The 26,247-nt window shown below is 54.4% G+C and overlaps 7 protein-coding genes across 7 annotated transcripts; 4 read left to right on the top strand and 3 right to left on the bottom strand.

Moving 5' to 3' along the window:
• Positions 1–602: 602 nt before the first annotated feature.
• On the top strand, positions 603–2,397 carry CLUP02_05006 (snf5/smarcb1/ini1; the record flags this gene model as incomplete). The annotated part of the gene is made up of 2 exons (XM_049284015.1): positions 603–2,249; positions 2,302–2,397. The coding sequence occupies 2 exons, from the start codon at positions 603–605 to the stop codon at positions 2,395–2,397; spliced, it is 1,743 nt and encodes a 580-aa protein (XP_049141158.1).
• Positions 2,398–7,166: 4,769 nt separating this feature from the next.
• Positions 7,167–8,942, top strand: CLUP02_05007 (glycosyl hydrolase family 7; the record flags this gene model as incomplete). Its single annotated transcript, XM_049284016.1, has 4 exons — positions 7,167–7,596; positions 7,660–7,847; positions 7,906–7,996; positions 8,065–8,942. The coding sequence occupies 4 exons, from the start codon at positions 7,167–7,169 to the stop codon at positions 8,940–8,942; spliced, it is 1,587 nt and encodes a 528-aa protein (XP_049141159.1).
• An 841-nt stretch (positions 8,943–9,783) lies between these two features.
• Positions 9,784–12,809, bottom strand: CLUP02_05008 (fungal specific transcription factor; the record flags this gene model as incomplete). The annotated part of the gene is made up of 4 exons (XM_049284017.1): positions 9,784–11,146; positions 11,202–11,943; positions 12,002–12,506; positions 12,612–12,809. The coding sequence occupies 4 exons, from the start codon at positions 12,807–12,809 to the stop codon at positions 9,784–9,786; spliced, it is 2,808 nt and encodes a 935-aa protein (XP_049141160.1).
• Positions 12,810–16,427: 3,618 nt separating this feature from the next.
• Positions 16,428–16,739, bottom strand: CLUP02_05009 (uncharacterized protein; the record flags this gene model as incomplete). Its single annotated transcript, XM_049284018.1, has 1 exon — positions 16,428–16,739. One exon carries the CDS (start codon positions 16,737–16,739, stop codon positions 16,428–16,430), a length of 312 nt encoding a protein of 103 aa, XP_049141161.1.
• A 450-nt stretch (positions 16,740–17,189) lies between these two features.
• On the top strand, positions 17,190–17,432 carry CLUP02_05010 (uncharacterized protein; the record flags this gene model as incomplete). The annotated part of the gene is made up of 1 exon (XM_049284019.1): positions 17,190–17,432. The coding sequence occupies one exon, from the start codon at positions 17,190–17,192 to the stop codon at positions 17,430–17,432; it is 243 nt and encodes an 80-aa protein (XP_049141162.1).
• A 1,790-nt stretch (positions 17,433–19,222) lies between these two features.
• CLUP02_05011 (fungal specific transcription factor domain-containing protein) lies at positions 19,223–21,708 on the top strand (the record flags this gene model as incomplete). Its single annotated transcript, XM_049284020.1, has 6 exons — positions 19,223–19,292; positions 19,354–19,373; positions 19,450–19,550; positions 19,604–19,828; positions 19,881–20,495; positions 20,553–21,708. 6 exons carry the CDS (start codon positions 19,223–19,225, stop codon positions 21,706–21,708), a joined length of 2,187 nt encoding a protein of 728 aa, XP_049141163.1.
• Positions 21,709–23,243: 1,535 nt separating this feature from the next.
• Positions 23,244–24,980, bottom strand: CLUP02_05012 (uncharacterized protein; the record flags this gene model as incomplete). Its single annotated transcript, XM_049284021.1, has 4 exons — positions 23,244–23,656; positions 23,715–24,351; positions 24,410–24,673; positions 24,747–24,980. The coding sequence occupies 4 exons, from the start codon at positions 24,978–24,980 to the stop codon at positions 23,244–23,246; spliced, it is 1,548 nt and encodes a 515-aa protein (XP_049141164.1).
• Between the last annotated feature and the right edge of the window lie 1,267 nt (positions 24,981–26,247).

Raw genomic sequence — 26,247 nt, forward strand, 5'->3', positions numbered from 1 at the left:
GGACTTGTCGCTTTGTGATAATTGCACAAAGACATCGTTCCATTGGACAAAGTGCAATTGATTTGTTAAAGAACTGACAAGGACATATTGAAAGTGCTCCATTTTGAGAACAGCTGCCCTATGATACAATTCCTTGTCGTTGAGTGACCGTTGACCTCGGTCAATCCGGTGTAGCATTTCGGTGAGTTCGGTGAGGCCATCGGTACCTGTGTGGGGCCTTTCGCGCTAAGCCCTTTTGGAGCTGGACCTGGGTCGGGAAACGCCGACCTGATTTTTCTGACGCGCCCTGCTGCTCTCCAATGCAATTCCAACGCGATCCACATCTCACAATCGGTGCAGCGCTCCCCTTCCAGCCTCAACACCACGGATACTTCCATCGGCGCGCAACGAGGCATCCGGCGATACAGCTCCACACACACCCAACTTCAGTCGTCAGATTTCCACGAAACGCCAATTCGCGTTTGCGCGTGCTAAACGATTGCCCCGATCGGCGCAATCTCGTCTCGTCTCGTCTCTCCCTCGAAGTGTTCCCGGCCACTTCTCTGCCGCCCATCGTCTTGCGACAACCTGCCATGACCCATTGGGTCTCATAGTCTCCTACCATGGACGCCCGACCGAAGCCCCAGGCGTTTCTCTCTACCTATGCGCCTCGAATCCGGGCCTACAACAACTCTCTCCTGACCCCGAACGTTGCCAGCGCTCCGACCACGACCAACTCCCGGGTGACAAAGCGCGGCACAACCATCATCAACTACGCGGAAGACGGCTACGATGAAATCGACGATGACGAGGACAGCGGCCGCCGTCGTCCTACCGGCCTACGCAGCCTGAGAAGACAGGACGATTCGGCAATCAGCCAGGATCTGCTGGACAAGGCTGGAAAGGACACGGACGAGCCCGTCGAAGTACAGGGCATCTGGAGAGATTGGTTCGGCAAGGGACGCCAGGTGCGAAATGACCAACAGAACTCGGCGCAAGCAGATCTGCCTTTGACCTTGATCCCCATCCGGATCGAGCTCGATATTCCGTCCTTCTTGCCCCAGGTCGCCTTTCCTTCGGCGCCTCACACCGTCGACACATCTCTCCCGCAATACCGAGCGCAAGAAATGACGCCGCCCTACCGGCTCCGCGATACCTTCCTTTGGAACCTGCACGAGACGGTCATCACGACTGAACAATTTGCGCAAACATACGTCCAAGACCTCGACTTGCCGAACCGTCACAACCTTATGCTCGATATTGCCAGGCAGATTCGGACCCAGCTTGAGGAATATGCCGGCGTTGCCCTGCATCCCTTGTTCCACGCGCAGTCACAGAACTCTGGAACCAACGACGCGACCAAGTCGAACTCGATGATCAACCAGGACGAGACACCCACGCCTGCCGCGGTGATCAGCCGCTCCGACACTCCAATGCTAAACGGCGGCATTGGAACGCCATCCCGAGTCAAGGACGCAACATCAGCACCAGACGTGACAGCCCACGCAAGCCCTATTCCGGTTGACTCGGACGATTATGACCACGACGACGCCTACCGATGTATTGTCACTCTCAACATCAACCTCCAGTCAGCATTGTACACGGACAAGTTTGAGTGGTCTCTGCTGCACCCCCCGGGCATGCCGGAGGCCTTTGCCAGTCAAACATGCCAAGACCTTGGATTGACAGGCGAGTGGGTTCCTGCCGTCACACACTCCATTTACGAAGCAGTATTGCGCCTGAAGAAAGAGGCCTGCGAAGCGGGTGGACTGGTAATGGGCTGGAACGGAGTCCGCGAGTTCCCCAACGATGCCACGGCTGGAGCTGACGCCGGATGGCGCTACGATCCGGAGAATCTGGCCGATCCCTGGGAGCCCAAGGTCGAGATCCTCAGCAAGGAAGAGATGGAGAAGCGAGAAGGCGACAGAGAGCGGCAAATTCGCAGACTCCGTCGCGAGACTGCTCGCTTCAGCTCAACTACTGGCTTGGTGGGCGGCGTGCCATTCTCTGGATTTGGCAACGTGGTGGAAGCTCCGGAAGAAGAACGTATGGGCAGAGGCGAGCGGTCCAAGAAGAAGCGTCGCTTCCGCAGTCTGAGCCCGATAGGCCGATCTGGAACCCCTGGTGGACGCGGAACGCCAGACGTGGGATCCGGATATGGTGCAGGCAGCGGCTTGACTGACACGGAGCGCTTATCTTGGAGATGCTGGCACTGCTGTCTCTGGGGTTCAAGTGTGTGGGCGGTGAGACCTGGACCTGCAGGACCACGGGTAAGTTCCCAATCTGGTAATGAAGAAGGCATGTGGGCTAACAGGAAAACAGTCACTATGCCAAAACTGTGGATTGCTGTACGAGCGGGATGGCAAGCTGCCCCGCCAAACGAAGAATATGCATTTGACGGTCATCCGAACGGCTTGAGAGAACAAGATGGAGCTTCTCACTTGTCATTTCGTGAGCGACGACGTCGGTACTATTTTGCAAACAGGACGAAAGCGAGGAGACGAGAGAAAGAGCATGATCCGGTGTGAAGGACGCATCGGATGGTCCAGGAGGAGAACTGTGCGCTGTGGACCAGTTCTTTGTGTACATGATGCGCAGGCGGCGGCGGTTCTGGCAGGCAGGCGTTTTACTGGGGATAATCTGGCCCTGGCCTACTGGGCAGGGCAGTCAAAGGAGTCCGGCTGCGAGCAGGGTTGTGCGATATTCCAGTTGTTTTCGGGCTAATTACGGTCGAGGTGTCCCTTTGTCGTACGGGGAAGTACTGTAGACTATGTGTAGAGATCCAATATACACACAGACAAGCATCGTTTGGGCCATCATTCCAGGCAAGGTTGAGTACGTTGATAAACGACGATGAGATGATATTGTCAGTAGAGGGGCATCTCGAAACTGGAGTAAGGGTACTGTGTGTATTTGACTGTATGAGAAACCGCTTAACACAGTCCCCTCACTCACTCAAACATTTGAATCTTCTGATCTCTCAAATACCCTCAGCTATCATTCTTCATCTTACAAGAAACACGTGAAGGCCGCTCATCTTCCCGACAACCGCCCGTCATTCCGAACTCATTTCCGAATTTTCCAAAGCAGTACAATCGGACGAATACCCGCGGCCAGCGACAGGCCACATGTTTCCCTGCTCAACGGCCAGCGAGTGCGACGTCGTGGCAAAGGAAATGGCCAGAGATGCCGAATCGGGACGAGAAAAACCACGGAGCTCGACCACCGTCAGCCTCCGCAATTTCTCCCACAGAAAAACTTGACGCTTTCCCCTTGTCGGCATGTCATGTCACCGGGTAAACCCTTTGATGGGGTAAGGTAGAGTTAGAGTTAGGCTCTTCTTCTTCCTCTCTCCCGTCGATTCCCTAACGCGTGTCCTCCCTCTGCTCTCAAACTAGGTACTACGTGGAGATACCAAGTGGCTAAACAGCCCTCCTCTCGCTCGCCCCTGGTTTGCCGACTCGGAGACGAGTCACTGGGATTTCTCCGGGCGGTACCTGACTTCCAGGCTGGCCTGTGAGGCGGCATCGCCTCGCCCTGGCCCGTCACTTTCCAATCTGCGCGTATCACAGATCTGTGAAGGGCGTGTAGTGGTGGTGGTAGTGGGGGGAAGTGGCTGCTCGCTTCTGCGCCTATGCCGAAGGGGTGGAATCTGCGCATGGTCAAGTGACTCTGGCATCTCCACCATGGGATTGCCGCAGACAGCTGGGAATGAGAAGACTCAAACTCTTTGAGAAGGACGGCCGGCCAGCCGACAGGAGCTGACTTGAGGTTTCTGTTCTACGGACCCATTGAGCTGCGCCCGAAGGCGCTCGATACCAAGCTCGCGCTTGGCTTCCATCGCTGAAAGAGGGAAACGAGAGTCAGCTATCGCGCGTCGTTGTGCTGGGCACCGCCCGACATTCGCGGTGGTTCCAGGTTCCGTTGGATATGTTCGGACTCGATCTGACTCGTTGGCGATAAGCGGATCTACCAGCCTTTCGCTCGCCTTCATCAGATGAGACATGCTTGCGTTCATCGGATGTTAACGACGTTCATCCCGTCATCGTTCGCTCCAAAGAGGCGAACTACGATATTACCAGCCACACCACCCATCAAATACGCGAGTGAAAGGGTCTCTGTCGCATCCCGCTCCTTTCCGGCTTCAGTTCGATGCTGTCCCATATTGCGGCGGCCCGGCTGGTGCCGACGATGACGGGTTGCGAAGGGGAAGGGTTTCATGTTCCTGAGCTCTTGAGGCCAACCGCATGGAAGTCCAGGAAGACGGGCCCGAGATCGAAGGAGGGCTATTCATCTATGTATGCTACCTCACGATAGATTGCGTGTGCAGTCTGTGTGTTGTGTGCCTACGATACGGCACCTCTTACAAGCGCTCACGGCTCTCGTTCCCTTTGTTGCCGGCCAGCCCAGCTTGTCGGCTCAGCATCCGGGGGGGCTCTTCGTCAAGCTGTCGTGAGACTTCCAGGAATAGCTAATGCCGCCCCACGAGGCTCATTGTCTCGGCTTCGAAGGTGTTCGTGTCCCGATAGCTCCAAGGCGGTGCTCCATAAGGCAGAATGCTTGCCTAAGCATGCTGCTACGCACGGAGTGGCTCTCGATTCGGATGTACGCAAGGGGAAAAGAGCTCATCAGTACCTGACTTCTTGCAGCCATCTCACTACGGCACAGCGAAGATCCCTCAGATCTATCTTCGCTTGAGGTACTCCGGAAACCCATGCTCCAGGGGCGGATGCCCTTCGCCTACCAAGGCCTCATCGCTTGTGAAGCTATTATCGGCGAGGTTCTAGACGATCAGAGTGAGATGGTCGTTTAAAGGACGACGTTGAATTTGTCGCGGCTATTAATGCTGATCACCACCACATCCGGTGAACGCTCTGGACCTTTGCCACGGCTTGCTACACTGGGAGGCTGAGCTCAAGCTTCTCAAGCTTTTTGGCCTCTTGGTCGCCCAGAAAGTTTAGTTCTCTGGTCATCACGGGTAAATTCAAAAGCCTCTTGGCAAGTTGCGACGTGGGGCCGTTGCCTCTCTAGGCAGTAGAGGCACTTTCTTGCTCAACGTCGGAACCGCGTGTCGTTGAGTGACATCGCACCGTGATGAACTCCAAGAAAGGGTTTCCTACAATATCTGTACCGCAAGACCGAAGTACCGCAGTCTCTTCTGTCATGTACACTCAGATTCAAGGTACAGACACGCACACCTGCAGAGAGGCAACGTGACCAGTCAGTCATAAGTGGTGTGGTGGCAGGCCCTGCTCTTAACGCATGCAATATGGGACAGCACCTCCCGCCTCCAAATTGAATCAGGGCTCCATTGAATCTCGCCCCAATTTGTTTCTGAACCCATCGGTCTGGTAGGCATTGATTGCCATTGATTGAAAGCGTTGATCAATTAATCAAGTACGTAAAGTTTAGAGAGCCAAGCTGGGCCCAGCATATTGGCAACACAGAGCCGCTTCGCTTGTCGAAAGAGCTTGACGACATCAATGTTCAAAGACGAAACTCTCGTCAACGACGTGTCTGAACACCACGGAGATTCGACCCTTGCTGTAGTCCCAGAGAATTAAAAATGTGGCGTTCTCTCTCCGCACAAGCAAGGAACAGAGCGGGCGCGTGGCAGTCAGTGCCGGATGGCTAATAGGGTTATGCGGGGAGAAGGTTCTCTCTTCTCGCTCATGATGTGCAAACGCAAAAGTCGGGGAGCCTGGGGGCGGGCGATCCCTGCAAACTGCGGGGAGCGAGATGCCTAAAACAACTCTTCGCGTATCTCTAATTCTGTTATCAGTCGAATCATTAGAAGGGGGCTCGAAGCCGTAGCCTCAAGGTAAGGTACTTCTCAAGAGGGTGTGAAGAAGATGTGTGTGAGAGTGAGAGGTGAGGCTTTCGCTCAAAATCACTCAAGTGAAGTCAAACTGGCAATGTACCAAAGTCTGGCGGGATCTTCGGGAAGCCATGAAGATCACGAGGGATGCACAATTCTCTTTCTTTCTCATGCTAGATGATCCCGGTTATGCCATCTCACGATATCGGCCTCCCACTTCGTCAAAAAAAAAAAATCCTACAATTTTCTTTTGTGACGATTCGAGGCGCGTAGTACTCGGCGGAAGGCCTCCGTGCTGTGCGCAGGGGTAAGAAAAGTGCTCCAATGAGGAAAGCCGCGGGGACAGGTCCGCATTGGGACGAGAAACTTACCACCACCTCAACTCACCTCATCTCTCTCTCTCTCACACACACATGGCACTCATGTTCTATGCGACCCGGTTCTCCGTAGTGAGAATGGGATGGGTGAGTGTGTGACCAGCCGCATGGCCGGATGTGACATCGTGTCATTTCTCTCCCTGGTTCGGGACTGAGGGCGAGAACATGCGAGCCCACGTATATGGGCTTAACACACCTTATGCTGGCAAGCGGGTGAAATGAGTGAGTTGCCGCTCATACATTCTTCGTCTCGGTTCCGACTACTATGAGCATCCTCATTACTACTACTCTTATTCTTTCGGTTCTTTGCTTTCTACTGATTCAATTAGTAATACTTTCCCATAAGCTTAGGAGAGGAGAATAGTGAAGGTAGGTGTAATAGAAAAGAGTGTTGCTCATGTGTTGGCCGGCATACTCTCTGGTCACCCACTCGGCTAGGTCTTGTCTGTACCTTGCGGCTTACCCCAAGTTTGAAAGAAAAGCGGTGCAGTTTCTCCAATTGCCTATTCGGGCAAGCAAAGCACAAACTTTGGGTTGACGACGACGCATCGTGGGAGCCGTGGTTCCTGGCACTTACATGCGCTACCCCCCTCCCGCTTCCATGCTCCATACCACCTAGGCTGCCAAGCCTAAGCCAATGTGTGTAAGTCTACCCCTTGAATATGGTCAGTTCAACTACAGCTGGTACCTTGGCTCCAGATCTTTTGCGGCCCGGATGCCGTGAGCTCCTTCGGATCCTCGCTTCCTCATCGCTAGGCTAGTCGATCATGGGGTTGGACGTCACATCGAACCAAGCTTGAAGAGTGGAACGCGGCTGTACAAGAGGCGAAAGACTCGGAATCCGACGGCAAAGTATCATCAAAGACTATCGAGATATCCCTATATAAGTTCATCGAAACTCCTCATCCAGAAAATCCCATTCCCTATCCCTCTCATCCTCATCCCCAAACACCCTTCCCTCCCTCAACACCGCCACAGTCCAAGCATTCAAGATGCAGACCAAGTTCGCCGCCCTCCTCGCCCTCGCGGCCGCCGCCCGCGCCCAGCAGGCTTGTACCTCTCAAGCCGAGACCCACCCCGCCCTCACCTGGCAAAAGTGCGCCGCCGGAGGCACCTGCACCAACGTCGCCGGCTCCGTGGTCCTCGACTCCAACTGGCGATGGGCGCACACCGTCGAGGGCTCGACAAACTGCTACACCGGCAACACGTGGAACGACACTCTCTGCGCGAGCGGACAGGGCTCCGCCTGCGCGACAAAGTGCTGTGTTGACGGCGCGGATTACCCGGGCACCTACGGCATCACGACCAGCGGCAACGAGCTTAACCTCAAGTTCGTGACTACGCACGCCTACGGAAAGAACATTGGTAGCCGTGTCTACCTCATGGAGAGCGACACAAAGTACCAATCGTTCGTGCTCTTAGGTGAATCGAGCCCCGTGATCTTCATGTTTCGAGATGCTTCAAGGAAAACTAACTTTTGACTAGGCAATGAGTTCACCTTTGACGTCGACGTCTCCAACATTGACTGCGGCTTGAACGGCGCTCTGTACTTCGTCTCCATGGACCTCGACGGTGGTCTTTCCAAGTTCACTACCAACAAGGCCGGCGCCAAGTACGGTACCGGATACTGCGACTCGCAGTGCCCCCGCGATGTCAAGTTCATCAACGGTGTTGTAAGTCACAACTCCTACTTTCAAACGCATATATCAAAAGCTCACAAGCAAACTCCAGGCCAACGTCGACGGTTGGAACCCTTCCAGCAACGATGCCAACGGTGGTGTCGGTAACCTTGGTGCTTGCTGCGCTGAGATGGATATCTGGGGTAAGTCTCATCCTCTACTTTAGTCCAACACATCAACATGAACAAACAACTAACAACCAAAACAACAGAGGCAAACAAGATCTCCACGGCCTACACCCCTCACCCCTGCCAAAACAGCGCCTACCACTCCTGCACAGGCAACGCCTGCGGCGGAACCTACTCCACCGACCGCTACGCCGGCGACTGCGACCCGGACGGATGCGACTTCAACTCCTACCGCCAGGGCAACAAGCTCTTCTACGGCCCCGGCTCCGGCTTCACCCTCGACACCACCAAGAAGCTCTCCATCGTCACCCAGTTCATCAAGGGCTCCGACGGCGTCCTCTCCGAGATCAAGCGCTTCTACGTCCAAAACGGCAACGTCGTCCCCAACTCCGAGTCCACCATCGCCTCGAACCCGGGTAACTCCCTCACCACCGACTTCTGCACCAAGCAGAAGCTCGCCTTTGGCGACACCGACGTCTTCAAGGCAAAGGGCGGCTTCGCGAAAATGTCCGAGGCCGTCGCCGCGCCCATGGTCCTCGTCCTGTCCCTCTGGGACGACCACTACGCCAACATGCTCTGGCTGGACTCGACCTACCCCGTCGACGGCGCGGGCAAGCCCGGCGCCGAGCGCGGCTCGTGCCCGACTACCTCGGGCGTCCCCGCCGACATCGAGGCCAACGTCCCCAACTCCAACGTCAAGTTCTCCAACATCAAGTTCGGCCCCATCAACTCCACCTTCGCCTCGGGCTCCGTCGTTAACCCCCCCGGAACCGGCACGACCACCACCTCTGCGCGCCCCAGCACCATCACCACTTCCGTGCGTACGTCGTCTACCGCGCCCGCTACCGGCACCGTCGCCAAGTACGGGCAGTGCGGTGGCCAAGGATGGACTGGTGCCACTGCTTGCGTTTCTGGCAGCACCTGCACCGTCGTCAACCAGTGGTACAGCCAATGTCTCTAGATGGCTCTTGAAGACGGGTTGCCCTTTGCGGTAGCCTTCCCGATTAAAGTGACGAGTTGAAAGATTGGGATACAACGGGGATATAAAGGGAAGCATATGTGGAAGGGATAAAAAGGAGGGTGCGGAACTCGACGAAAGCTTCCCCTCCTGTTTCGCATTGTTTGCATTTCTCTTGAAGTTTTCCGAAACGAAGAACACATATTTCATGTACATATTCTCCACCATTTTCTCACATACCGGGCGTGCTTCTCGCGCCTGGCGTATAAGTATATAAATCAGATCATTCGCTTACTAAATTCCTGTTCCTGAAGTGCTTTGAAAACTTGATTGAGTATCTTGACATTCGGCACGACTCCTTGGATGTTAGATGTTTAGTGAAGACCATCCCAAAGCTTCAGCTCCTGCAGTTAGTCGCATGATTACTTCCATAGCCATCAGTTCTGCACTTATCTTCGGTGCCACAGCCATCCAAGTCAAGGTGTCCATGATAGTACAAAGGGGTTGAAAAACATGCCAATCTAGTAGCGGGGATCCATCTCAATCTCATTTGGTTGGTCTCAAGTCTCATTCAACATTGCATGACCGATTCCAGCGCGCAAAAGCAGATGGTAATCAAAATGTAACGACAAGTGTTACGCCTTTCTATTGTAAATCATGATCCATGACTGCCCACTATACCTACCATGCAGAGGAGCATCGCTGCAACCGCTGTCCGCAAAATCAATTCAAAACCTCCAGCCGCCTGTGACTCCTTGGTATACGGTATATAATACACACACGCCAATACCCAAATCAAAGACACTGCCATTTGCTCTCCTGTTCCAGATTCCTATGAACCAGATCATGCTTGTGGCCAGACGCTCGCGGCGGGGCTCGGGTTGTTCATGCCCATGTTAAGAATGGCATCGATATCGCTCATGCCCTCATTCTCCAGTACATTCAATAGCTCCACTTGCTGTTGCTGGCTGAGACTGCCTTGTCGCTCTTGTGACCAATTGAACGGACCACCAAACTGGTCAAGCCCCAAGCCGGGGTTTTGAGAGTTGAAGCCATTGACCTGCAACGATTCGCCAAAGAAGCTATTGCTCATCGAGCTAAAGGCATCGGGGTTGATGAACGGAGGCGGCGGATTGAACCAGTCCGTTGTTGGATTATAATTCGGCAGCGGGCGTTGTGGCGCACCAGGGTTCGATGTCGGCGGTGCACCAAAGCCACCAGGTCCTCTACTTCCAGGAACAGGCGGTGGAGGCGGCGACATGTTAGTGCTGTGCTGACCCATGGTTGGTGTTCCATGCTGAAGGACAAGTGGCGAGGACTGTGACATGGCCGGAGTTCCCATCGGGGGTGGTGAGATGGTCGAGCTTGATGGCGTACCTACAGGGCCGCTATTGAACGAGTCTGGCGGTGTGGGCATGGCGTTGTTAATGGTGCTAGGGGGTGACGAAGATGAATTGTAACCGGGTGTAGTCGTCGCCGGCGGTGTAGAGTCTTCAAGCGGTGACTCAGGAGGGTAGGCAGAGAAGCGGCGACCGCCCGGGTTCATGTTGGGGTTAGCATCGCCAGATGAGTTGCCCCAGATCGAGTTGGAACGGAACGTTGGGTGAGGGGGGAAGTTGGGATCCCATTGGTACGTGTTCATCGACTCAGGGGTAGCATCGAAAACAAAGCCAAACTGTGGTGGGTTGTGCGGTGGGTTAACCTTGAACGTCGGCCCACCACCTGGCGCTGTTGATGCCGAGACCTCTGAGCCTTGAGGAGAGTTGCCGTCAAAGAGCGAAGGAGGCGTCGTGAAAGTACTTGACGCTTGTAGGATAGGGGTATCCCTGGCCTCGTAGCTCTGGAGGCATGCCTTGGCAAAGATGGAGTAGAGTTGCACAGCCTGAGCAGTTCCCGGCCAGCGTTCAGTGCATCGTTCCAAGATGTCCAACGTCTGGTCACTCAGCTCTTCCACCTCGTCACGGGGATGGGCCTGCCGGATCTCGGGGTACGAGACCGTCCAGAGCAGTGTGTTGAGAGACATGTAGAGGTTGAGGAGGAACACCCAAGTAATATCGACTGCTGCCTTTTCCATCTGCTGCTTCGACAAGTTGATAATGTATGACGCCCCTTCGAAGCAGATGCCCGCAGCTCGTGGAGAGGGTTTCGGTACTTGCGGGGATGGGCGGTAGAGGAAAATGCGCATCTGGTGGTATCGTCCAGTGAACCTATGAGCAATTGGTTAGAAAGGTCAGTCTCGAAACGAAGCAGGCCAGTACGCACCATGGCCTACACCAAGCCGGATTTTGAGGTGAAGAATCAATCCAGTTCTGAATGTCTCTCTCCATCTTTCCGAACCAGGGGTGGCTCTCATCCCTGGGCTCTTCGCGCTTCTTCTCGTAGAGCACTCTCCTGATCTCGGCCTGCTCCATGCGCATCTTGAAGAAATGCAAAGCCACCAGCTTGTTCTCGCTTGGAGGCCCCTGGCCAATGCCGTCAGCCGTGATGTACTCATCGTCCACAGTCGCAAATGGCTCCACATCCATTCGGTCGTCAGCCTTGGAGAATCCGTTGGGCCGGCCCATGCTATGTGCCAGGCCAGCTTCCATGGAAGTGATGATGTAGGCAAGACGGCGTCGCATGTCCAAGGTCAAGGGATCCAGGAGATTCCCGGCCCCAATGGTCTTCTCATCAGTCAAGCCTTCTGCCTGACAAACGCGCGTGGCCATGCCAACCATGTAGTATACGGCGGTTCTCGTGGGGGTCAAGAGGGAGTATTGACCGATGAGCGCCAAACTCTGTAGAGACTTGAGGTCCTTAGGCCGGGACACTTGCTCGAAGTGTTCCATGGCAGCCAAATAGTAGCTGTCGGCCAGACCGGCATACTGAGGATCCATCTTTTGCAGCGAAATGGCAAACACCATGCGGACTATGAGGTTCTTGTAGGGGTCTTGGTCACCGGCATACACTGCCTCCAGATCGTCCAAGAACATTTTCTCGTGCAATGTCGGCCAAAATACTTGGGCTGTTCACTAGGAGTCAGTCGCGGGTTAGGCCGAGAACAAGGAGGGGGTTTCACCTACATCGCTGGCAAAAGACATCCACGAGCTTATTGGCGATGGGTCTAGTCGGCAGGCTCTGGGCGGGGTGAGCGCTGATCATGGGATAACTCTTCTTTCGATCCCTCGTCATGACGATGGATTGCATGCGCGTCATCCTCCGCGCTCGAACTTCGGGAATCAACTCTGAGATTCGCTTCGAGTCGGTAAAGAGCTTTGCGCCCTGGACTAGCAAGCGTGTCATTGCGATGCCACTACTCGGACCCAGGTAGCGGGGAGTCTCGTCGGTATCGTTCAGGCGAACCAAACCACCGGGCCGCACGATGTCCTCGTCGAGATGAGAGAACTCGCTGTCGTCGTCGGTGTACTGGCGTAGCTCGGCCTCGAGGGCGCGCACCTTTTCTTGCAGCTTAATGACATAATTACGATTGATCTTCTTTCCCTTGGTCGTATCGTAGTATTCGCAAACCGAGCCGGCGCGTTCGCACGGCAGACAACGGGGTAGAGTAGGATCGCATCTTGTTTTACGCTACAGAGTTGAACAAGTCAGCCGTGGTCTACGAAACGCCATACACATATTCACTAGTCGAGAGGCCGGGAGGCGCCGGGTTCACGGGGAGAGGCTCCGACGTACCTGGCGGCAGCGGCAGCAAGCCGTCAGAGTGTGGGCAATGCGATTGGAGGAGCCGTCACTCTCTGGATCTTCGCGACTGGTAGGAGGAGCGCGGGAGGGGCCCGGGTAGAGTTGGGGAGGAGCGTTGGGAGGCGGGTGGTGATGGTAGGGTGGGTTTCGTGGCATCATGTTGCCCAGGCCATGACGGTAGATGTCCATGGGCCGGGATATAGAGACTGAGGCTGTTCGCCCAGTCGATCTTTGTGTTTCTAAGCAAGGAGATCACAAAGGCGCCTTATGGTATAGACGGTGATTTGTCTTTGCCTCGCTGAGAAAGCTTGCAGGGAGCCGGCGAAGGCGGGTAAGGTAAGGTAGTATGTAGTCGTCGTTGAGAGTTGTTCAAGATGAAGTGGGTGTCGTTTACGGGGCGGAGACGTACGTGGGCGAAGGGATCGGTGGAGCGCAAGGGCGGGCAGAATGTCTCATGATTCGGCTGACGAGGGATTCGATAGTAGGTCGAGGGTATCGTGAAGAGACAGAGGGTCCTCTTGTCTCGCCAGTCGCGTGTGTGGTGGACTCGGCGGTTGTGTACGGAGTAGGCTATGTTTGTATGTCGGGCTGGGTATGGACGGATAGGTGCAAGAGGAGACGGACACGGGCAGCGGGCGTGAAGAGACGACAAGGTCCACAATTGAAGGTGTTGCTGTTTGCTGCTGCTGGCTGCTACGCCGAAAAAGATGACAATGTACGGAGTACAGGGCAGAGTACAGGGCAGAGAGACCGGGAGGAGAGAAAGTGCCCTGGAGTGTCGTCCAGTTGATTGTCCGCCCGCAATTCCGCAAGGCGTGGTGGTCACCTTTTGCTGGGCTGGGGGTACCTCAGGTATGGAGTTCTCCGTATGCCGTACGTTTAGGTACGCGTTGGAGGTTGTCACTTTCAACGCTCTACAGCAAGAAAGGTACTTCAGTCTGTTGTCGTGCTCGGTACCTTACCTGTGGGCGATGTTGAATGGGCATGGGCGGTGGTCCAGCAGAGCAGGGCAGGGAAGGGCGGGGGGGGGGGAGGAGAGATCCTGGAAAGAGAGGAAAAGGTACATGAAGACTAGGCGCAGATAAAGGGCATAATGAGGCGAAGTGGGATGTACTGCCGAGGTACAGAGTGGGAGACGCGCTGAGGCGGGAGCTGGATGACAGCCAAGATGCGAGGAGTGGAAGGCACGACCTCGCAAGGTCTCGGCTGTTCATTCGCTAATCAGAGGAATCGGCCAGGGCGACGGTCAAGGTTCGCGGGTACCAGGTGTCGGTAGGGGCGTTTCAGAACCATTGCAGTGGGGACCTTAGCAGAGCTTCGTTAAGGCCGGACGACCTGACACTCCCGTTCCTTTCTTGAGATACCCTGTACAGTAACATCATCTCCATTCCCGTGCTTCATCACGACACTTGAATGAGTGACAGGAGGGAGATACAGGTGACAGAGAAGGGAACACCGAATAACGGGATGAAGCCTCTCGGGACTCGTCACAGTCACAATGGAGGTGGGCGCGGTAGGTGGGCGGGATCCAGGATGAAGGGATCCATAATCCCATAGTCCGTTCCGTGGATACGGAGTATGGACACTGACTGACTTCAGACAAAAATGTCCCGTGGGCCGTGGATAGGTACTACATACACACTAAAGAATACTAGCCAGATAATCGCTGGTGCGAAATGGCACTGACTGGATATTCAAGTGGACAGCCCAAAGGGTTTACCTGCTTCATTGGGGCCGTTAGATACCTTACTACGTACAGGTACAGTATCCATACAGGATAGTCATGGCGGCACCATCCATGGCCGTGGATACACAGATCCATACAATTGCCAACAAATCCGGCAGACGGTTCAAATATCTCGTCGTCTGAAAGCCAGGCCTACCTGGCTTCCAGCCGTGGGTTAACGAGTTTGGGGTCCGCGAGGTTTGAACAGGCTCAAATCGAGTGGGTGAGCAGGAGGGCAAGATATGAAGGCGGGCAGCAATAGCACGGCACATGCGGAAATGGCCTGCATGCGAGCGGCTATTGACTGACAATTCCCGGCTGGGAACCTGGACGGGTTTGTGTTTTTTTTTTTTAATTCCTTTTTCATTTACTTGTTTGTATCCGTATTCAAGGTGCGAAGGACGTGTATTCGGTGAAGATGGTTATCATGTGCGTAATTCATCCGAGGGGAGAGGTGAGGAGTGTCGTTGTGGCTGACTTTTGCAGAACGCACCTTCCTGCACCACCTTACTCGGGGGAGGTCGAGCGAGGACCTTTCGCTCCTTCCTCTGCCCATGGCCTTAGCTCCTTCCGGCTGCCAAAAGTCAAAGCACAGCCATCCAAGTCTCTGGATCATTGGATGCTTGACTCTTGACTCTTGACGGTCCTTCCTGGCGATCCTTTCTACCTGTCTCTGGATCCGTGTGCCTGCCGTGCCTGCCTCATCCCACCTGGCACCCAGCACCTCCTGCGTCCTGAGCACCCCGGTGTGCCCCGCCCCTGCCCTTCGAAAGAGGTCGGCCTTGCCCCGCTCTTTCCTTCCTTTCTGCTTCCATGATCATCTCCCCCAAAACTCTGATCATCTGATTCGCCGCAGTCTCCACTTGCGAGATCCACCTCTCCAAACAGTCAAACACCATTGAGGCTGGGCTTTCCTGTCGAGACACGGCAGGAGGGCACAGGTGACAGGGAAAGCACTGCTGCTGGCCTACCCTACTGCACTGGGAAGCTGCACTGGGTGACTGGGAAGCTGCACTGGGTGACTGGGAAGCTGCAATTCGCAAAGCGTGAAAAGTTACGACTACAAGTGCAAGAACGAGTGAGAGACATGCAGCCGATCCTTCTATTCCCAGGCGTGTGTGTGTCCCAGTGCCCGCCAATGACATGTCATGCCCGACTCACCCTTTTCTCACATTCCCATCTCAACTTCCTCATCGGACTCGACTGCCACCACCTCCGGTCTGACGGAACACCCACCCGGTAGCATTTCTACCTCGCCATCCCGTCCCTTGCTTCCCCCCAGGCCGCCCAGTCCACGTTACAAGGCGGCGACCATCGATATCTCTTCTTTGGTACGCAGCACGGCTTCGGACTCACATCACCACCACCATCAACAGGGAAAGACGCCGTTGTGATTGATGCCGACGGTACGGAGTACTGGTGCAGAAAATACGATGAACAAATCCATGCACCATGAGAGACGCGCCCGCACGTCCACCAGGAGAAAATGTCCCAAATGGCATGACGGATACCTGACTAACCGCCGTCAACCACCAGCCTCCCATGATCTTCATCTATCCGTACTCCGATCTTCCAGAACCCTACAGAGTACGGAGTACAGGGCAGAATTGGATAGAGGCAGACTACGGATACAGAGCACGAAATATCCTTCGTCACACCGTCTCTTCGTCCGCGGCCGCCGCCCAACGCCGCTGCATGCATTCGCGGCTCTGTCCCTTCTACCCCGCCCTAATCCTCATTTCGAAGGATTCCCGACGCTCGACGAGCCTTTTCTGGACTGAACCCTTGATTCGGCTGCACTAGCACGAGCTGCCCTTGCCATTTCTGACCTGGTATCCAGGCTCGTCGATTCCTAAATTCTCTGTCAAGCACTGAGGATTCGACCTGACTTGGTCGCTTTAGTGTACCTACACTAGGTACCGTACGCAGCAGGTATCGCAACGCTACCGGGTACCTAACTACCTACCTCCGTCCACGGATCCAGCTCCTGGCCTCATCGTGTCATTGATTGAACGATGCTACCTCTTCAAGAGGCACACTTCAGGGGCCTTCCTCAAGCGCTACTTACCTCGCAGTATTTCTCACAAGATCGACGACCCGGAGGACAAGGTTCGCAGGGAAGAGAAAGAGAAGAAAAATATGACAGAAATTTTTCTGGAAAAAAAGTCAACATCAGTCGTCCAAAACAATATCGCCTTGTGGGACGGAAACAACGGCGTGCCCTGCATGAGATGACATTTTTCATGGACCCCTCCAGCAAGTGGGGGAAATCCAAGCACCCACGAGCACCATGACACCAGCACCAGCATCAGGAGCACGGTACGGCACTTTTCTGGTCTATCGCTCCCATTTGCGAGGGGGATACGCACCATGGCTTGCGCCATTATGCACATCTATTGGCGCCGCTCAAGTGGTTTTCGTCTCAGTCCGGACCTGCAGCAATACAATTGTCTTGACCGTCATTCTACAGGACCTGTCAGTCTAGCGTAGCACTTTGGTCTGGACACGCCCATTGCAAAGACTAGAGGGCGTTGGCGGCTTCTTCTGAGTCAACAACTGCCCTTCTTCTGCCTATCTCAAGTGACGATCTCCAAGATTCGAGGTGCTTTCTCTCGACGAGCCCACCTCAACTGATGGGCATACGTACGGTGTACCAGCAGCCAAACAGAGCTGTCCTTCTTGAGCTTCCATAATCATCACCTTAACGCGTCGCAAGATCCACGTCTCCGTCTTTTTCGTCCCGGATTGCCAGTATCATTGCCCGCTATGCCCGATTCGGCGATGCGCACCTTGTGTGCTTGGCAGACCGCGGCAAGCCAAAACGCAATTCACGACCGCAACGCATGGTGCTCGCTGTAAGCATCGTCTTGGCTCTCATCTTGTTTCTCCTGTGCGGCTGGCCTCGTCGCTTCGATCGATTAAACACATACAAGGATTGTACGGCGCGGCCGAAGAATGACGAGCTGAGCTTTCAAGATAACATTGATTCTGGAAATGCCGTGCAATGCGCTCGGCAGTTCATCTATCTAGTGATGGAAGGAGCGTGGGGCCAGCAAGATCGTCGTGCCATCAAAAAACGCCTCTAGCTTCGCCTCTACCGTCTGTAGTCACCTATCACAGCTCGAAATGCATCGGATACATACGAATATTCGGCCTGGAAGACCCGAAGCAGGCTTTCACCTACATATGAACAGGCGCTCAGGGTCAAGGTCGAGCCTTCGAGGCTAGCTAGCGCTGGCGAACAAGTCGACGACGTCTACGGTCTTGAATGTGAGACGGGTCCAAGCAGAACCTTATCACTACCGACGGCGGCCGCACTCTCGTTCTGTCGGCCCCCAGGCTGTCACCCCTTGGCCCCTGGCGGTCTTGAGCTTCTCCTCTCGTTCGCGGATCGTCGGATTCGCGGTTCGCCTTCTATTTTTGTTCAGAATATTGCATCTGCCGGTTCCAAATTGCATCGTTGGCACGTTGTGTCGTCAATCCTCGTCGAGATCGGGGGCCCCGACGACGGCCTGTCCCCCGTCCAAGAAATAAAGCTGCAGAGAACCCTGGAAGCTTTCTCAGCCCAATTTCCATCGACGAACAGCTGCCAGTGGCCGCCCAGGGGAAAGAGAAGGGGAACGGGACGGGCTTTATCTGGCAAGGCAAAAAAAAAGAAAAAGGTCAGCCAGGGTTCAGGGGTGGCTTGTACTCTGTACTTCCAGTGCCCATTCCGTGGCCCGCCTTGCCCGCCTCCCACAGCTTTCGTCAGGTTCAGAGAAACGGAGCCCAGGCGGGGTAAACGTCGACCCTTCAGTCGGCGTCGGTCGCACAAAAGAGGGGAAAGGCCGTGTCAACGACTGTGCCGCCGATCTCCAGCATAGACAGAGACTCGGAGTCTCAGAGTCTCGCTCCCACAGATTACGCCGCCGTTGGATGCGCCTGGTGGCAGCACCAAAGTTACAAGCTACAACCAAAGATCCCCGCGCAATACGAACCCCCCAAACCGTCCAGTCCAGTCCAGGTCGACCTTTCCTTTGCCCTGGCCTCGTCCTGCCTCGTCTGCCCTGGCCTTGCGTAGTCTTTGGCCTTCCCTGCCTGCCTTGCCTTACAGCCCTTGCCTCGTCCTCCAGCGCAAGCACGACGCAAGCACGCAAGCACGCAGCATCGACAGGCACCCAAACGGTCCACGGATACTGCGGTAGTGCAACAGCAAGGGGGAAGCCGTGAACGACTCGCGCACCGTCTCGTCTCGGACACTTGCCCCGGACCTTGTTCTCTCTACGAATATCCGTACTGACTCTCTACGGATACTTGTGGCTTCGCTGCGCTCTCGGTTCTGTTGCACTTCTGAACCACAGATCAGCATCTCTCGTGTTTTGATCTTCCGACAGCCGCACACCTCGAGCCGCCTTTTGATCGTACGCATCATCGCTGCGACTATTTTGAACCCCAGGGCTCAACATTCAACTTTCCGACAGCCGACGCGCCAACTACTACACGCGATACCGCGCTTAGGACGATCTGTTCTCTTACGTGCACCAGTCCCTGCAGCGTAATCCGGATCCCGGACACACTCCAGCGCCCCCGTCAACGACGATCCAGCTTTACAGTCAACTTGACGTGATCTCAGCCTGAACTTCGCTTCACTTTCGACGGAACGTTCACCACATCATTCGTACTTGGTTCCTTCCGTTTTACGCGTTTCACGGATCGCACATCTTTTCAGAGAGTAGACGATCCCCTAAACTACTAGCCTCTATTTCATCAACCCAATCGCCTGGCTCTATCCTCTGTCGTGGATCCCTTGCGATTCGTCATCGATCTCAAAGCTTCAAGATAGCGCGGCCTCGAGGCACGGCACCTCGTTTCCCCGTCGCATCTCCAATCGCACCCAATGCCGCGATCTAGTTTCTCAGATAACCCCCTGCTGCGGGTATCGCGGCCTGTATCGGCCTGCTCGCGATGTGAGTTGTCATGGTTGCGGCTGACTGCTTGTGTTCATGCGAGGCTAATCGTGCCCCACAGGTCGAGCTGCAAAAGTCAAGGTAGCTATCCTTCCCCCCGCTGCCCAGCCTGATGGATCTAACGGGCTCTTGCTGATGCGTACTTGACTTTGTCTAGTGTGATGGCAAGCTTCCAGCCTGTACTGCCTGTGAGAAGGCAGGCCGCGAAAATGAGTGCTCCTCAGCCAATGACCAGTTCGCCAGAGGCAAGGAGAGAAGGTTGGTCCGCCCGTCATGAGATCTCGGCATGCGTGATGTTAACAGAGACTCAGTTATGTAGCAGCCCTGGAGCTTAGAGTTGAAAAGCTAGAGAAGCGGTTGGCATTTGCGAGATCGCGCAAGGCATCGGTTAATCTCCACGATGTCGATGAAGCGACGGCGGCTCCTGCTGACCGCAAGGACTCTCTGGCCAATATTCGAGCTGCGATTCACCGGAAAGCCGCCCGCAAGAGGGAGGACTCGGATGTTAACGCACTCGTGTCTGACTTTGGCTTCTTGTACGTCCATCTCTTGGCCCCGCACTTTGAAGTGCGTGCTGACGTTTGCCAGATCCGTCAACGCAACAACTCGCGATTTTGAACCTTCCGTGAGCGGCATGACGTTCGCCCGCCTGGTGCTGGCTGCCGCGACTAACGACGAGGTACCGGATCCGACGGAGGACAGTTTCCCAACCAGAGCAGAGGCCTTCGCCACTGTTCAGTATTACATGGCCAACGTCTACTCACTGTTCCCGTCCTTCTCGGAGACTCACTTACTCACCGTCTTGGACGATGTCTATCAGCAAGACGAAAGAGTCAAGGACAGGCTCAAGGATGCCGACTTTTGGCTACTGTACATGGTTCTCGCTATTGGGTACGCGGCCCAGAGCAGGGACAAAAACGATGACTTCTCTCGCCGCGGCCTAGACTTTGTCGCTCGCGCCTTGCCTTTTGCTGACAAGGCACTGATGCCTGGATATCCAAGCCAGATTCAGTCGCTCATCCTCTTCACGCAATACTCAATGCTCGACCCTGGCCATTTCGACAGCTGGTACCTGATAGGATTCGCAAGTCGTGCTGTGGTTGACTTGGGATTCCATCAAGACCCGCCACAGCTCCAGGTTCCCGATAAGGCTGCTCTCGACCTTCGGAGGAAAATGTTTTACTGTGTATATGCACTTGACCGGTAAGCTCGTTGAGCCTAGATGGCATGCCAGATTCAACTCGCTGACACCAAGGATAGGATGATCAGTATGGTTCGCGCCCGATCCTTCTCATTCACAGATGATTCCATCAATGTCGAGTATCCCAGCAACTCTGGCTTGACTTCTGGGCCGATCACTGGCCCTCAATCAGCAGACTCGGCTTTAGTCTTGTTTCAGCTTCGTCGACTCCAGTCCGAATGGTATCAGACACTATTCCAGGGAGACGCAGCGCCACTTTCAGATGCTGCCTCCTTCATTTGGCAGATGTGCCTGGAAATGAGAGAGTGGCACGAGTCACTGCCTGATAACCTCCCCTCGGGCATCCGCGAGTTCTTCGAGCTCGAGCTGAGATACAGTTACATCCACTGCCTTGCGCCTAGCGATCGCCAGCCACACCTGACTGACTACACCCGCAAACTCATTTTCGAACATGCCATTGCTTACATGAACACAATTCACAGTGTCGTCCATGGCTCCGTCAACACGGCATTCTACTCCTCCCTGGACGCTCTCAAGGTCTTTTTCGTGGCAACACAGTTCTTCGTCGTCTTCAACGACAAGCGTGAGCTTCTTATATCGGAGCAAAGAATCATTCCGCCTATCACTCGTCCAGGCACCGCACCTCCGCCACCTCTACCGCATCGCCCGGCTGGTGGCGAGGATAGTTTGGACAGAAGCATGCGATGCTTGCAGCAGGTTGTGGAAACACTTGCAAGATACTCTCAGCGATGGGACATTGCGCTACAGCTCAAGACTACATTTGAAGGATTGTCATCAGAGTTGTTTTCCTGGCTTCAAGTACGTCGGCAGATGAGAGAGCAAGGACAGCTGCCTCAACAACACCAGCAACAAATGCAGCAGCAGCATCAGCAATCGCCTCATCAACCGCAGCAGCAGCAACAACAACATCAACCACAACAACAACCACTCTACCACCCGCACCAACAGTCTTCACCTATACCCCATGGTCCCTCGCCGCCGCTTGGTCAACACCCTCAACACCCTCAGCATGCCCAACATCCATCCTACCCGCCTCATCCCCATCCTCAGGCCCTCATGGGGCAACAACAGGTGTCGATGCAAAGCATGATGCAGCAGCAGCTTCAAGGGCAACCGATGATGCAATACAGATGGGTCGGCGATGGGGGCGGGCAGATGATGCCTGGTCCACCGGGGCAAGGCCCACCGATGTGAGCCACATGAACAAAGTCATTGCGCAATGCTCGTTGAATTCTGGAAACGAGATGGATACCTGGATTGGAGCAGCACATTTGTATTCTTAGATTATAGAGATGGCACTCCATCGTTAGAGTCTTCTCTACAACAAGGTTCTGTGTCAAACCTACCTGAATTTGAGTATCCCTGTGACGCGCAATTGCCTAAGGTCCATGAAAGCCGTGTTGGAATGCCACCTTGGCTAGTATTCGCTACCATCAATGGTATAAGCTCTGCCTTTCTCTCTTGTCTAGCTTTACTCTTTTCTTAGCGTAAGCTCTGTCTTGATTCCTCTACTTGCTTTCTGATATCTAGGTCCAACTTCACAAAGGCTTTGGGATAGTAACGGAAGGAAGACATCAATGGTGATTGCACTTCTGAGGAACAAATGTGCAGATCTAGCATTACAGACGGAGGGGGGTTGAGAGAGCTAGGGATGAAGAAGCTAAAGATATAAACCATCATCTGCTCCATTTCTTGAATCGTTGCATTTGTGGATGCCACGAGACACCACGGTTCGTTCGGTATGGACCCCAACGATGCGGAATGGAGGGCAAGTACATGGGGGAGACGTCAAAAAGACCGGCCATGGTAAGCAGTCTTTGGTAGATGATAGCTTGACTAGACAATGCAATCTTACCGCCTAGTCATACTCAATAGAGGAGAAGTCTAAAAATTGCTAGGAGTTGATTAGGAGCTTGAAGAGGTCTATATAAATCAAAGGTCTTGCCAGTGAATCCATTCCCACTTACTATATGATTTATACGTTAGTTAGCCTTCACCCGGTACAGTGCAGCTACGTTTGTTTACTTTTGTAATAAAATAGAACTAAGGTTAAAGAGGTGTTCACTATCATGTACTTAGTGTAGTGATAGTACTGTTCGTATTCGTGCTAAGATACGAGCGTGCCGTTCAAGGATAACAAACATAAGTACTAGTAGAAATAGAAAAGTCATATAAGCTGTCGTTCACTACTAAGTACTGGTATTACCTTTCGTATTCGTGCTCAGATACGAGCACGTTTGGAGCAGTAAAGCTGGGTCGGACGATTAGCGGGATTTTAACGTTCAAAGAGAGAGGATGTAGATGGAGGGTACTGTGGCCCGCAGCGGTATCATTTCATCTTCACATCGACAGTGTGCTGATGACGAAAGATGTTAGAAGAGCAAGATGCGGTGCCATTGCAGAGGGCGTTTATGTAGGTATCTCTAGCTCGATACATGTACTTGTGCCGAGATGATGAAGACAGAGATAGGGAGGGGTTTTTTCGTTTCATTTGCACTGCAGTCTCATTCCGACCTGTATTGACTGACGAATCCTTAACCAAGTCATTTCATAAAGTGCCAAGCCAAAGATGATTCAATCATGACAACTTTGATTTCGCAATCTGGGGTATAATGCGACGGGACCTAGGCTTCTTTCAGGCCGATCCTCCGTTCTCTGATAATAATACATCAATCCGCATTACTCATTACTCCTCTACCCATCTCCAATTACCGATATATTCTCATCTCCTAAACAGCCTCCTTCCTCTCAGACTGCTGAATCTCAGCACCGTCCTTGTTATCAAGGGCAGAGTGGCCGTGGTGTCCCTCCTCGGGTCCGACGCCCAACATCTGCGCGCCCTTCTCGGTGTGGTTGGCGCCGCCGAACAACTGGTCCATCTCCTCGAGCGGGATCTGCTTGGTCTCGGGGATGAGGAAGTAGACAAAGATGCCGAGGACGACGTTCATGGCCATGAAGAAGAAGAGGCAGTTGAGCCCCTCGTTGGCGAGGAAGGTGGGGAAGAATTGCTGGAAGATTGTGTTTGCGACGTTTTGCATCTGAGAGCACATGCCGACGGCCTGGGCGCGGACGTTGACGGAGAAGATTTCGGCGGTCCACATCCAGGTTGTTGCGCCCCATGTTGGCTTGTAGAAGAAGATGACTTTGTAGATGTTAGTTGAGTGTACTCGAGGAGGGAGGATGTTGAGGGAAGAACTTACAGAGGAACAGCAAAAACACAATGGAGATACCGACGGGCTCGCTCTTTGTTCCGTCTGCTGCCGTGGGAGTCTTCATGCCGACGATGGGGACGATGAGCATGCACACAGCCATACCAGCCGCACCGACGAGGAACAACCACCGACGACCGAAGCGATCAGCCGTCCACATGGCGTTAAGCGTGAAGAAGATACCCATGGTGGCGTTGAGCGCGTTGATGAGGTTAATCGTATCGGTAGACGGCCAGACCTTCTTGTAAATCGAAGTGGAGTAGGAGTTGAGGGTACCCTGGCCGGTGAGCTGCTGTCCGACGTTGAGAGCGAAGGCGAGGTAGAGGCGCTTGCGGATGGAGGGGTCCTTGAAGAGGGCGGTGTAGGAGCTGCTGATGGCCTCCTTTTCGTACTCGATGGCTTCGCGGATCTGGAGGAGCTCCTGCTCGACCTCTTCCTCGGTGTCGCGGATGCGCATGAGGGCGGCGCGGGCGGCCTCGACGTTGCCGTTCTTTTGGATGTGCCAGCGCGGGGACTCGGGTTGGAAGGGGAGGGCGATGATGATGAGGATGGGGACGAGCATCTGGAAGATGACGACCATCTTCCAGTCCCATTCGCCGAGCTGTTCGCGGCGCTTGGAGCAGGCGTACTGTACGATGTGTTAGGGGGTTTTCTCTGTGCGGGAAAATGAGGTTGGAGGAACATACGTTGATCCAGTAGGCGATGAAGGAACCGACGGAGTAGAACATTTGCCAGCAGGCCATGATGTGGCCACGAATCTCAGAGGGGGCGACCTCGCCGATGTAGACGGGGCCGGCGGTGAGAGCCATACCCTGGCCGAGACCGATCACGACGCGGCCGGCGATGAAGACGCCAAGCTTGTGGTGGGGGGTGAAGGTCTGCATGAGGGTCGCGATGATGGTGACGAAGCAGCCGATGGCCATGCCCCAGCGACGTCCGAGGTAATCGGCCTGTGTTGAGAGGTTTGTGTTAGTCCTTGCTCTAGCTGATACTACATTCGATGACATGAGAGGGTGTGCTTACAGTGGGACCACCGATGAAGAAACCGGCAACGATGGCGCCGATGGTGTAGGCGGTGTTGACGAGGCCGATGAGCTGGGTATCCTTCTTGAGGTCGACGTCGACCCAGGCGAGCCAGTTCTTCGAGCCCTGAAGGGAGTTGAAGACGGAGGCATCGTACCCGTAGAGGACCATGCACATGGCCGCCATCAGGGAGATGTACCAGTTGTACACTCTTTTGCCGGACGGAAGACCCATCTTGGCGGACTCTGTTGTTGGTGAAGTTGCTAGAGAAAGACAACGACGTCCTGTGTGGTAAGAGGAGGGTGTTATCGACCCAGAGAAGAGAAACTGATTGAAGCAACTCCGGCAGAGAGGTGAAGAGCCGAGGAGGGAAGAGGAGGAGAGTCGTTCGATTCAGGAAGAAGGGGAGATGGGAGGTTGTCTTTAAAACCTTTATCTCAAAGGCGCACACCATACCACGCTATACCCGGTCTCTTTCTCTCACAAAAGTAACCTAAGCCGTTCAGATAGGGATCCCCGCAAGAGTTTAGATTTCCCCCAATCCTTTCCCCCAAATCCCCTCATCTCACACCCCCGGTCCCCCTCATTCCCCGGTCTGACTATCCGCCCAAAAGATGCTGGGTTTCGAACGAAGACGGCTGGCTGCCGATACACTAGAATTAGATGGCGAGAAAGAAGAGCAACCGACCTAGAAAGGAGGAGGGATTCGGGCTGGCACCCGGCATCTTTCCCCATAATTGTCGAGGGCCCCAGGCCTAGCGCTGCTTCCGGGGGAGTGGAGAATGAGATGGGGGAGTTTGGATGGCATGGTTGGATGGGTTTGGTTTTCTGCACACCGAATGCTGAGAGATACCTAAATTAGAGCCGGGTTTCTGTCTTGTTGCATATGATTTTCCGTAGGTACATGTAGGTTAAGTTCCTTTGCTTGAGTCTGTCATGACCGCCAGGTAAAGGGCCGAAGACATTGTCAAATGTGATATCTCCAAACACTCTCTTCCGTTGCTTTTCAAAGCCTCTCTGTGTTGATTCCCTCTCTCATCAACTATGTCGTCCAAAGACAAGACAACCCAAGGAATGCGGCGACAGAACGAATCTCTTGGCGCCGCGCCGCGTGTGGCCCGCCGTGTCCGCCTCTCTTCCCCAGAGACCCCCAACCTTTTCAACAATCCTTGCTCGACTCTTGTCTCCGCGAAAGGGCCAAAGGAGAAAGCTAGCCAGCCGGCTAGCCCATGGAGAAGGGGGGGCGTCTGAACCTGCGGAGAAACCCCCAACTTCTAATAATCCACCAATGGTAATTTCGCCTGGGGAATCGCCTTCACGTACGGATACGCCCTCCCTCAGTTCCCTCAGGACACAATTTCAACCACCGCGTGGAGGCTGGTCTGGGCAAACGCTTGTTTTCCCTTCTTCTTCTCGACTATACTCGAACGAGCCCACACGTTCCCCGTTTCCCCCGTGGGCCGTGGGACTTGTTTGTGCAGTTTGCAGGCGGAGCTGCTTT

This window comes from Colletotrichum lupini, chromosome 3 (assembly GCF_023278565.1).
Source record: "Colletotrichum lupini chromosome 3, complete sequence".
Lineage (NCBI taxonomy): Eukaryota > Fungi > Ascomycota > Sordariomycetes > Glomerellales > Glomerellaceae > Colletotrichum > Colletotrichum lupini.